Below are 12,393 nucleotides of genomic sequence, written 5' to 3'. Positions count from 1 at the left end.
ATCAGAACAGGTCATAGGTTCAAGTATCCCAAGAAGCGTATTTCTTTACTTCTTGGAGGGAATGTCAGGTTAAATATGCATGAGTAAGAGTAATATTGGGATGAGTAACCTCCTAGGAAGCTCTTGTGTGTCACGTTACTGACGTTGCGCCGGTTGATCTGGTTGGTTAAGTGAGATATAAAAGAGTGACGTCAGATTTTAATGGACAATAATGTTTTTGCTGAGGGCAAGGTCGATGGTGAGGAAAGAGTAATAATGATTTCTCATAGATATGAGACAGCATCAGCGGAAAGACACACATATCTCCGGACCCATGAGTCTAACAACTCGACCTATTATCACCTAATTAGATGCACTTTGTACTACCAGAAGTATAATAAAATAAAGTTATTGTCTATCAAGTATAACTTTTGGTCTAGTGGTAAGTACTTGATCCTAATAATTGGTATCAAAGCAATGTCATAGGTTCTATACTTATTGTTGGAGTGTTGGGTTAAACATGAATAAGTAAGAGTACTACTGGGTGGCCTCCTGAGAAGCATTTGTATGTCAAACTACTGATGTTGTGGCAGTTGACCCGATTGGCTAGGTGAGCCATAAAAGAGTGACGCCTGATTTTTAATAGACAATATCGTCTCTGCTGAGGACAAGGTCGGCAGTAAAGAAAAAGTAATAATGATTTCTGAGGGATATGAGACAATATCAGCATATAGACACCAACATCTCCAGACTCGTGGGTCTAACATCCTGACCCATTAGCGCTCAAATAGGTACACTATACGTTGTCCCGAATATACAAAAATAAAATTGTGTTTTGCCTAACAATTATAACTTTTGGTCTAGTGATAAGCATTTGATTTTAATAATGCATGTTTGTTTCTTTTCCACGAAACTCATTTATTCTTTTCTTTATTTTCTATTTCTTTTGCAAAGTTACTTTGAACAATTATTCTTAACAATCTTGTGATACTCTCTATGCATAATTTTTTGTAAACCATTTTCATTTCAATTTTTTCCTTCACAATTCATTTTTTATGAAGATCATCATCACTGCTAATTTTTTCCTCTCCCACATAGATAAGTATAAAGAGCAGTGTGGATAACTCTCAAAATCCAGATAAATACAAAAAAATTATACTCAAATAAACTGTAAAACGCGCAAATTTCAAATTCTGTATCAAGAAATGTATTATATAATTATCAAGAATTGTGGAAAATTTTGTCCAAAGATGTTCTAGATTTTAACTAAATAAATTTACGCCAAATTCAAATTATGCATGGATATGACAAGATGTATAATTTCGAAATTATGTGTATAAGCCTGTATATTTATCTAGATAAATAGATAAGAAGACCTCAAGATAATAAGATGTTGGATATACATAACTAAATTTATGGTTGAGAACTTGATCAAGATGATTGGATAATGATCTACTTGACAAGAAGATAACATGGTGGTGATCTTGAAATTTTGAGATATTCAAGTGCCAAGAGTAAAAAGAGAAAGTTAAATCTTCGTGCACAAATTATCCAATAATTCGAAAGTTAAGGGATAAGCATATCATATTTTCAATTTGGATAAACACACACACACACACACACATATATATGAATGGTTTTGTTAAGGCGAGAAGGGAGTCACCAGCGAGGGTTTGAATAAGATGTGAAAAATTTGACATGAGGAGTTGGAAAGGATAAGGATGAGGTGCGGGAGAGATTGAGGAGAGGCAGAGCCAAGAGAGATGTTTGAACAAGGGTAAAGAGCAAGGCGGGGAGAGGGAAAATCAAAGAGTGGGTGAGGTAAAAGTAAGGCTAGGCAAGTGCGGGAGAGGTGAATCAGGTGGTGGGTGTAAGAGGCAGGGGGTGGGGCGAGGTGTCGGACGAGGTACTGATGATCGGTGATGGAGGGGCACTAGACTTGGGTGAGGTGCTGGGCAGGTAGGCGTGAGGTAAGTTTAGCGATATTTTGCATTGATGGGGCTTGTGGACGAGGAAATCATGCATAAGGGTATGGCGAACAGATGTTGTGGAGATGGTGTGCGAGGCAATGTGATGGTCAGGAGGCTTTGATATGATTAGGTGGGCGTTCGAGAATGGGTGGGTGAGGTGAATGTAGATAAAGAAAGTAGAAAGTGAATGAGAAATGAAAAGTCTATTTTTCCTTTGTAATTTTGTAAGAGAGTTTCACATCAAATATTAACTAATCAAATATAGAAGAATACAATGAAAGTATTGACCGTGATAACATCGGGGATGTTTAAAATGTGGCTTTGTTACATCAATATACCCATGACATCAAGTGCAGGGTGTTCCTAAGCACTATAGTGAGATCGACACAACAATGGTTCATCATGTTGAGACCTGATTCTATAGGGTCTTTCAAGGATTTTAACACGACTTTCTTTCATCATTTTGCTTGTACCAATAATTACTGAAAGAATTATCTAAGCTTGTTTGTGATAAAGCAGCAGGAGCAAGAGATATTGAGATAGTTTGTTTATTATTTTAGTAACATGATGTTGGAAATACCATCAGCCACACCCAACATCTTAATTAGTGCCTTTTCACACAAGGATTGAGTGGTGGAGAGTTTTTCAAGTCGCTTGTTAAGAAACTCCCATTGAGATACAATGATATTTAAGATCGAGCAGAAAAAATATGTGAATTTGGAAGATCTACAAATACATACATTAGATGTTTGTGCATATACAAAGAGGATATGAGATGAGCAGAGGATCAGAGACGAGTAGAGACGTGCATAGTAAAAATTTGTATTTTCATTATTCCTGATGAGGCTATGTCTAACATACATACATATATATATGTGTGTGTGTGTGTGTGCGCGCGCGCAAGCACACATCACGATGAGTTGCCTACTAACTCAATAAAATTAAATAGATAGTTGCCTATAAATACCAAGTATCTGTGTTTTCAAGCGTATTTTGTTGGAGACATGAAATCCTTTTTCATTTCTATTGGTTTTCTATTTCTTGCTGTGGTATTATAGGCGCACAATCTCACTTTTATATATTTTATTTTCAGGTTGGTTAATCGTTCTAAGGCTATCTCTAATCCATATCCTCTATTTTTCATCTTCTATCCTCCAAAATAGAGATCATGGATCTCTATTTTCAAAAACCTTCTCCAACCCATATCCTCTAAATATTATCAAATACTCTATTTATTTAATTTATTTCATTTTCAACCCATATCATCTAAATATTATCAAATACTCTATTTCTTTAATTTATTTCATTTTCAACCCATATCCTCTAAATATTACTAAGTCTTTTCTTTTTTTAATTTATTTCATTTTCGAATACACATACACACACAAATAATTAATTAATTTCATAATATATTATTTAACTAAACTTAATTAATTCGCTAAACATGACACAACTACATGTGTATTTGACTTGATATATTTAAAACAATACATTTATTTTTTCATCAAATTGCAAACAAGAGACAACATTCATCATACGGGAACATAAAATAGATATCAAGACAAACATAAACGATACATATGATTTAAAGAACAACACACAAATTGACCATTAAAATTACTAATATTCTGAATTACTGTACTCCTCCCACAAATGGTCAATAAGAGCATCTCGGAGTGCATAGTGAGCCGATTTATCTTTTATTTTACGATGGCGTGCAAGAAACTCTTGAAATCGAGCATGCTCATCACGTGCCATTTCAACATCTGGGATGGGTGCCTCGCGATAATCTGTGACGTGCCATTTCAACATCTTATAATTAATTCATTAAAAAATTAAAAAACGTTTGATCAACAAAACCGACCCACTTCCAATCTTTATCTTGGTCGACCAAAGCAAGATACCAAAACATCTTGCTTGGTTGACCAAGCAACCAAAGCATGGTGCTTTGGTCGACCAAAGCAAGCATGGTGCCAAAGCACCATGCTTTGGTCGAGCACCATGCTTGCTTTGGTCGACCAAAGCACGATCAAATCTGTTTTGGTCGACCTAAGTGTGGGTGTATGAGTCGATCAAGTTTGTGTGTTGGTCGATCTTTTCTTCTTTAAGTCACCAGTCGATCGAGAACAGTGATATTTTTTCAATTTTTTTTCAAAAGGACTATATTGCAATTTTTAAAATATCTATTTTGTAATTATTTCTCACTCCTTTCCAATCCTCTATATGAACAGTGATACTCCATAAATAGAGGATCACTGTTGCATACTCTAAAATAGAGGAAACAAATAGAGCACGGTTGGAGAAGATTTCATCCTCCATAATGGAGGAATCCTCCATTATATATGGATGACGGTTGGAGATGCCCTAATAAATTGTATATATGGTCATTCTTGAAACATGCAGCTTGCAAGCAATGCTATTGCAAGAAAGGATCCAGGGGAGTACTGACAACATGTTACGAAGGATGAGCCAAAGGCCTCGTTGGTGCAAGTGAAGTTACATGCACCGACAACAATAACCACAAGCAAACCAAAGACATCTCATCCCAGAAAACTGGCTTGGATCCGTTTCCGAGTCTGACGTCCTACACAGATGATGTTAAACCAGAAAATGCTAAATATTTCATGAAAGATCAACTTAAGCTGAGTCCTAATATCCCAGTTTACAGAAACAACAAGCACTTCCACGTCTCGTCCGAGAGAACTAGCTTCGATCCAATTCCAAGTGTCACGGCCTACACCGATGATGTGAAGCCGGAAGGTGAGAAGATGTTCTCAAAGGAATTTGAGCCGGGCCCCAATATCTCAGCTCATAATGATGGTATTATTGGGTTAAAAGCAGAAAATTAAAGGATTTCAAGCCAATGCCTAATATTCATGTTTATCAAGAATAGAAAATTAAGATGCTGCAGAAGAAAATAAATAAATATATGATAGTAAACTTTTGAAAAAGTACTGGTTCATGTTTATATGTTCAGTGTGCATGGTGTCAGGACGTTGTATGTTTAATGGTGTTCAACTTGAATATGTGGCTGCTATCAATGTATTGATCTTCTTCTTTTTTTTAATAAATTCAAAGTATATATTAGAAAGTTCACAAATTTGAATTTTTTTTTTTGGGCATATAATCGTGTTGGTACATAAGACGATCATAAGATTGTTATATGTTTTTTAAGTGTAAAATTACATTCATTAAGAAGAAATTAAAGTTTATAAAAATTTTAGACAAACTTATATTTTTTGTTCTGTGATTTGTAAATTTTCCATTTTTATTATGTTTATTAATTGTATTTTTTTTTAATTTTAGTCCTTTTAACTGTGGTGCTAGAAAATGATGACGTGACAAAATATATTGCTGGTATGGCTTTGATGAAAAATGCAAAAAAAAAAAATACAAGTTAATGGATTAAAATTGTGAATTGACTGATAACATAACTAAAATTAAAAATAAAAATGTATAATGTTACATGATTAAAAATATAAATTTTCCAAAATTTTATGAGATTAACATCGTATCGTCCCTGGATTGTGTGTTTTTATTTGGACATTGCATATGATAAATAAACCACTTCCATTCCATTGTATGAAAATCTTGTATTTAAATATAAAATAATTCTAATTAAGATAAGATCCATGTAATGAGCAATAATCAATAGAATAAAAATTCTATTATATCAAGATATATAATGCCTCATCTTACGTTCGATCGAATCAAATCGCCAGGAGTTTGCAAGACCACCAAGGCGAGAAAGCTCCTGTCGATCAGATTTTAATTTCTTTATTCCATTTCTATTGTTTTTTCTCATTTATCCTTTAAATCCATATTAATACTTGGATGCACACGAGTTACTATTTTATATACATTAAAAAATAAGAAAAGAAAAGTACTCTATGTTTAGGCACATATTTTACCATACTTGGGCATATTTTTTTCCATGTGGTAAAGTTGTATTTTTTTTTTCCATGTAATTAATTTGCATGTTTTTTTTCCATTTTCGATCATATTACGGTAAAATTTCTATTAGTCATGTATATTATTTTTCAAATTTAGTCATGTAACTTATATACAGTTTTCACTTTTGGTCACTTTTTATTGGTAGTAACGATGGATTCTGAAAAAAAACAAAAATGAAAATAAACATAAAAGTTATCATACGGAAAATGAAAAATTCACTCTAACAATATGACATAAAATGATAAATAAAAAAAATCAAAGTTACGTGACAAAAAAAATAAATTCATTCTCAATATGACTAAAAGTTGGGAAAATTGAAAATTAGTTGACAAAAAATGTCATTTACACTACCATACTTGGAATTAGAAGCCAACACTTGTTTGGCCAATAACTTTGTTGAGTTAGATGTAAATAGCCATGGACCTTTTTTCTCCCACATGATTTCTTTGAGAGTCGTACATTAATTATCCTCGACCCTTCTCCGTAAGGTATATTACGGAATTATGTTCCGTTCTTCTTCTCCCGGCCTCCTTAATTTCCCTTCATTTTTCTATAATTTTTTTTATTATAATGTAATTTTTACAGTTGATACATAATTCATGGTCGTTCTCTTTGTCACGAAACGTTCATGAATCTTGATATCAAGTTATTATTAAGGAAAGTGACGGGGTTAACAAGATTTCATCAAAGATTTTAAATAAAGAACTGAAAATTTTGAATATGTCGCAAGAGGATGCTTCGCCACCCTCTAATTCATCATCGCCCTCTCCGCCCCCACCAGACTCGTCAGATTCATCGCCGCCGCCGCCGCCACCATCACCATCCGATTCATCAACATCACCACCGCCAAAAGATGATTCATCATCGCCACCACCTCCTGACAACGGCTCAGATTCTCCATCTCCACCACCTCCATCCTCCGATAAAAATTCTCCACCTCCTAACAACAACGATAACAACGATGACAACAATAACTCTCCACCTTTGAACAACAACAAACATCCTCCACCGCCCAAGTCAAGTTCATCAGACGGGTTTTCACCTCCCCCACCACCATCATCTCACTCAGGATCACTTCCTCCGTCAAGGGATCAGACGTCGTCAAACGATGAATCATCCAATGGTCCAGACCAAAAGGCCATCATAGGTGGAGCAGCAGCAGGGGCAGGATTGCTGCTCTTTATCGTGATTCTCTTCATGATATGTTGTGCTAGAAGAAAGAAAAAGAAGGGCACGAGACCATATGCATTACTACACAGATAATTCCCTAGGACACAAAAGTACGTGCAACATTCCCATTATTTTCCATCAACCTTTCCTCATGTGATACAAATGCAATTATTATTTTTTTTTCTGATAATTTTCATGCTAGAGGTAACACACATCACACGAAATTTTTAAATTCTTGAGCAACCACGTTAATTTTTCCGAATAAATATTAATCTTCGTTGTATAACTTTTTCTCCATTTGGGATGATAATTACTGCATTCGAGATTGGAAAGTATATAAAATTATTAATTTAAATGTCATAGTTCTAATTTTCTTAATTATATCGAGCTTCATGCATTAATATATTTAATAACAGGCTGGACCAATTCTAATCCAAGCAGTAGAGGGAGGAAGCTATGAAGAGTTGGTGGATCCACGGCTTGAAAACAACTATGATCACCATGTTATGCTGCGTATGGTGGCTAGCGCCGCCGCCTGCATTAGGCACTCTGCGAGGCGACGTCCCAAAATGAGCCAGGTAATAACAAATCAAGATTTTTTTAACTCAAGTTTCCCATTGTTTGTGCATTATGATTGTATATATATATCTATCTACAGATTGTGATAGCACTGGAAGGTGATGTATCCCTAGAGGACCTCAACGAGGGAGTGAGACCAGGGCACAGTAGGATGTTCGGGTCAAACAATGGCTCCGAGTATGACAGTGGCTCATACACAGATTTGAGAAGATTCAAGAAAGTAGATGGGATGTCGAGCCAGGAATTCACCAGCAGTAGCGAACATGGACTCACCGGCGAGTTCATTCATCCTAACAAAGCACATTAGCGAGAATTTCGTCCCAACCATGCAGTGATTCGAAGAATGAGTATGAAGCATGTGATGCACCCCGACGTCATGGCGGAATCATGATTTTGTATAACACACATATCAGACCTATGCAATGTGTAGTCACATAGGTTCCATGACAATGTTTATTCAATTATTTGGGAGTACTACTCAACTTCAAATTGTGCATGCACGTGTTGGCAATTGGTCATATTTGTCTAATATTTTGTATGTTGTGTGATTGCTAGTGTACTTTTGAATACATGAGAGCCGGATATATTGGGATTGGTGCATACAGTTTGAAGAGTGCGTAAAAAGAGGGAAAAACTCCCAATCCTCTGAAAAAATGAATGAAATGGGCAAGATACTACAAAAAAAGTAGCGAGGAGTACTTAGCATCTTCTTTTGTATTGTTCTTGTTTTGAGTTCTAATTCATACACACTTTAATTTCAACAACCCTTCTTTCTTTCTTTGTTTTTGTGACGTAGTTATCATTTGGATGTGTAATAAGTAAAACATCACAGTAACATGCAATAAGATGACAAAAATGCAATGATTATGTGTTAGTTGAGAAAATAAAGATTTTTATCTACATAAAAATGAAATTTAAATATGATAATAATGTTGATGCAAAATTAAAAAAAAAATTATTGGGATATGTCATATCACATATCAAAATCGGTTATTCTAGTATCCTCGTGATTTATAATATAATAATATAAATAGTATAGATCATATAGGTCAAGTTATGATATTTCTTTAAAAAAAATTACCTAAAATATTTATTTTATCCTTTATCACAAAAATGATATATTTAGATTTTATGTAAAATTATATATTTGATATTATGAATAGATTGAAGAAATAAATAATCTTTAATAACTAAATCGATAATTATAAAAAGAGAAACTTACCATTTCGATCTTGTATGTTAGCTTATCGATTTTGGTATCTATTTTATTAAATTCAAGTGTCATTCATGCATTTTTCAATTTTGTATAATTTTACTTTTTTTTCATCCAAAGTGACGCAACACTCTACACACGTCAACAATATATCAGTTTCATGTTGTTTGGTGCAATAATTATCTCTATCGAGTAGGGCAATCAAAACACATCATTTGAAATCAAGACTCCATCAATCGATCCTCCTCTAGTTTACATTTTGCAAGTTACCTAATGACCGACTGTCTTTCAGAAAACATAAATATTACTTACAGGCAAAAATACAAAACAATTACATCTCTACAACCCAAAAACAGAAATCATAAATAAAAACATAGCTCTGAGTGTCGATTTACCAGAAGCCAAAGCAATGAAACTAAACACTCCAATCTCTCAGCTCACTTTTCTGTAACCTCCAAAAGCCCAAATCTGCCATGCCATAGAATAATAACAAATTAAATATGCATATAACGTTGGAATGTTGTGGGAATCAAATTTTGATAAACTAAGTCGCAGCTTAACAAGTAATTTTTGAAATTAGAATAACATACAATGATTAATGGACAACTAGCCTTGCAATTTCAGTTATATACGATAATTGGTTGCCCCGATTTCTTCGTTAATTTTGACCAAATTTTAAATAAATTCCATGCTTTACAAGCTAAACAAATTCTGCATGTATTTATGTGGCGTGAAATACTACAACGTTTGAAGCCGATGATTTCATTCCATAAAAAGTAAATATATCTAAGGGGATTTCTATAATCGATTTAAAGAATACAGGAGGTTTTAGCATACTGGTTTTTCACCTAGGGATTTTAGCATATTTCAAATAACACAGGAGGGTAATATGCAATCTAGACTTGAGAATATTTTAGAAGATATCATTCAAGTTGATATCTATAAACGTGTTCATCAAAAATGGCACTAAGTAAATCGACCTGGTAATCACTAGGAACGACAATATACACAGCAAAAACCATGATTTGACACTCACCTTAAGGTTTGTATCCCAACTTCCTGTACATAATGCACTCCCATCAGCAGATAGCCCGAGACAGCTAATCCGAGATTCATGAGAATTTTGAAGGGATCCCAAGTTCAAAACAACCTAATGGAAAATACGAGTTAAAAAGAGAGTAAGGATGCATAAAATCGACCCCACAGTGAGATTGAAGACAACTTTTCAACATGATAAGATGAGCAGGAGGGTACTATAAGAATGCCATATACCTTAGCTAGCAGAGTGTCCCACACATAGCAGTCGCCATTTGTAAATCCAGCAAAGAGGAGTCGGCCTGAGATAGAAAATGCAATAGAAGTTACATGAGGGACCTCGTTATCACCATGTGGTTGCTGGTACACTTGTAGCTGGTGCCCAGTTCTAATGTCGAATAGTCTACAAGCTCCATCATCTGAACCAGTTCCAAATCTATTGCCATCTGGAAAGAACTTTACAGTATTAACATCTCCTTCATGTCCATGAAAAGTGCGAACAGTTCGACTGGCAACACGAGTATCCCAAAGGCGGGCAGTTGAGTCGCACGAGCCAGACACAAACATTCTCGAGTTGGATCCGTTGATGGAGACACTAAATTGAAAATGTTACATGTCAGAGTCCTAACTTTGCAAGGATAAATTCAAGCTCAGCAGGCCCGATAATGCATTTCAAGAAAGATACATCAGAAAGACTCTCCAGTATACCTTAGCACATCAGCAGTGTGGCCAGACTGAAATTCGCCTCCAAATACAGAGGTCCTCAGGCCAGTGGTTATATCCCATAGAACACACGTATGATCACCGGAAGCAGTTATCAGATGTGAGTCTTCGTCGGGTACATATTGACATGATGACACATATCCTTTATGCCCTGTTAGCATTCTTGACACCGGCAGATTCCCATCCTTGTCAGATGGTGAGTTAAGGTTAAAGATAGAGCAGACACTATCTAAGCCACCACAGGTAACAGACTGCCCACTGGGAGAGAAGGCACAGGTCATGACCCATGCACAAGGTAGCTTAATTGCATGAGTTTTTTGGCTTGTGAGAGCATTCCACACTATTAATCTGCCATCTTGAGATGCACTTACAATTCGATTCCTTTCAGCAGTCCAATCCAGGGAATAAACCTACAAGTAATTCAAAACTTATCAATCATAAGATTTCTGGCATATAGACATTTGCACGCATTCTATATACTATGCGGAAACCAATGAGGAACTACAGGCTGGTATGAAAGAATAGAAAACCTAATTTGAAATAGAAAAGATTTCTTTATGGAAAAGTGCTACATTCATGGAGCCACGACGATGTTCCGGGCATTGGCGGACTGATGTGTTGATAGGCTGAAACACCATGTTCTGAAAGAGGGACCATTGTAATATCCTTGCGCCACATTGCTTTGTAGGAATTATTGGATAAAGTTGTAGTGTTACACAAATAAGTTCCAAAATTCTCAATTCAAGCTTAGAGTAGGAAACTAGTTAACTAAAATTTATAAACCAGAGAACATATTCACAACTTCAAAAAATGGCAACCACCCAAATTAAATCTTAGAGCAGAAAATGAGCATAATCAGGCAAGAAACCGCAAATTTAAGAAAATTGAAACACCAAAAATAAAGAAAAAGGGTACCTTTCCTGTGTGACCCTGCAACGTTCGACAACAAACCAGATCGGTTGGCCCAAAATTAACCGGCATTTTCCCCTGCAACCTCGAGTAACCAGCAACTGCAATTAAAATCATCACGGGAAAACAAATCAAGAATCTTCAACCAAAGGCAGATTAAGCACAATTACGTAAAGAACGACAAACCATCAGTGTCGAGAAGAAGAAGACGTTTTTGCTTCAATTTTTCCCGTAGCCCATTAACGGTTTCGGAAGCAGCCAAGTGACGCTGTTTCAGCTCAGTAACTGACGCCATCGTTCTTCGTCTTCACAACAAGACGAAGATTCAGAGCTCCATTTTGAACACTGATTCCAGCACCCGAAGAAAATCAGGGCTCTTGAATCGCGACGGGGCAGCAACAAGAAATTGAAGTGAAAAGTCGAATTGATGTTGACCGTGGGGAGAAGAGAATGATTGTGAAACGGGGATGATCACTAATTTTACCCAAAAAAAAAACACACAAAAGAAGAAAAATTAAAAAGGTTCCATTGCCGGGAATCGAACCCGGGTCTCCTGGGTGAAAGCCAGATATCCTAACCGCTGGACGACAATGGATTTGTTGAAGATTGACAATTTAAATATTTTATATACGTATATAATATTATATAATAAATTAGTAATTGACTATAATCAGCTTTATAATCATAAGACATACACTAGCGGATCATGACATGCTATAGGTAAAAAAAAATAATAAATTGTTTTAAAAAAATTTAAAACTAAAGTTGTTAATTTTAAAATTGAAATGATATGTGAAAAGAGTTACGATGGAAATAAATTGTAAAATATGGAATTAAATTATTAAAAAAAATTGGAATTTA

General features: G+C 35.2%; 2 protein-coding genes, 1 long non-coding RNA gene and 1 other non-coding gene across 4 annotated transcripts; 2 read left to right on the top strand and 2 right to left on the bottom strand.

Moving 5' to 3' along the window:
* The first annotated feature begins 6,355 nt into the window (after positions 1-6,355).
* On the top strand, positions 6,356-8,211 carry LOC140959856 (uncharacterized). The gene is made up of 4 exons (XM_073417894.1): positions 6,356-6,391; positions 6,489-7,183; positions 7,490-7,651; positions 7,732-8,211. The coding sequence occupies exon 2, from the start codon at positions 6,624-6,626 to the stop codon at positions 7,164-7,166; it is 543 nt and encodes a 180-aa protein (XP_073273995.1). The 5' UTR covers positions 6,356-6,391; positions 6,489-6,623; the 3' UTR covers positions 7,167-7,183; positions 7,490-7,651; positions 7,732-8,211.
* An 866-nt stretch (positions 8,212-9,077) lies between these two features.
* On the bottom strand, positions 9,078-12,025 carry LOC140969259 (guanine nucleotide-binding protein subunit beta-2). Its single transcript, XM_073430568.1, has 6 exons — positions 11,719-12,025; positions 11,539-11,633; positions 10,609-11,033; positions 10,138-10,495; positions 9,902-10,015; positions 9,078-9,333 (listed from the first exon to the last, which is right to left on the bottom strand). Exons 1-6 carry the CDS (start codon positions 11,825-11,827, stop codon positions 9,298-9,300), a joined length of 1,137 nt encoding a protein of 378 aa, XP_073286669.1. The 5' UTR covers positions 11,828-12,025; the 3' UTR covers positions 9,078-9,297.
* On the top strand, positions 9,307-9,901 carry LOC140969270 (uncharacterized). Its single transcript, XR_012173913.1, has 2 exons — positions 9,307-9,428; positions 9,476-9,901. It is a non-coding gene; the product is annotated as an uncharacterized lncRNA (long non-coding RNA).
* A 30-nt stretch (positions 12,026-12,055) lies between the features above and the next one.
* Positions 12,056-12,127, bottom strand: TRNAE-UUC (transfer RNA glutamic acid (anticodon UUC)). The gene has a single exon. It is a non-coding gene; the product is annotated as a tRNA-Glu (tRNA).
* Positions 12,128-12,393: the final 266 nt, after the last annotated feature.

This window comes from Primulina huaijiensis, chromosome 2, assembly GCF_012295235.1.
Source record: "Primulina huaijiensis isolate GDHJ02 chromosome 2, ASM1229523v2, whole genome shotgun sequence".
NCBI classification, from domain to species: Eukaryota; Viridiplantae; Streptophyta; class Magnoliopsida; order Lamiales; family Gesneriaceae; genus Primulina; species Primulina huaijiensis.
The sequence above is the reverse complement of the archived record's forward strand: the minus strand, read 5'-3'. Positions and strand labels throughout refer to the sequence as shown.

Coding starts and splice junctions, on each gene's coding strand:
- LOC140959856 (XM_073417894.1), top strand. CDS start 6,624: ATGTCGCAAGAGGATGCTTCGCCACCCTCTAATTCATCATCGCCCTCT.
- LOC140969259 (XM_073430568.1), bottom strand. CDS start 11,827: ATGGCGTCAGTTACTGAGCTGAAACAGCGTCACTTGGCTGCTTCCGAA. Junction 11,634..11,718: donor TCTTCTTCTCGACACTGATG/GTTTGTCGTTCT, acceptor TTTTAATTGCAG/TTGCTGGTTACTCGAGGTTG. Junction 9,334..9,901: donor GTTGGGATACAAACCTTAAG/GTGAGTGTCAAA, acceptor ATGGCATGGCAG/ATTTGGGCTTTTGGAGGTTA.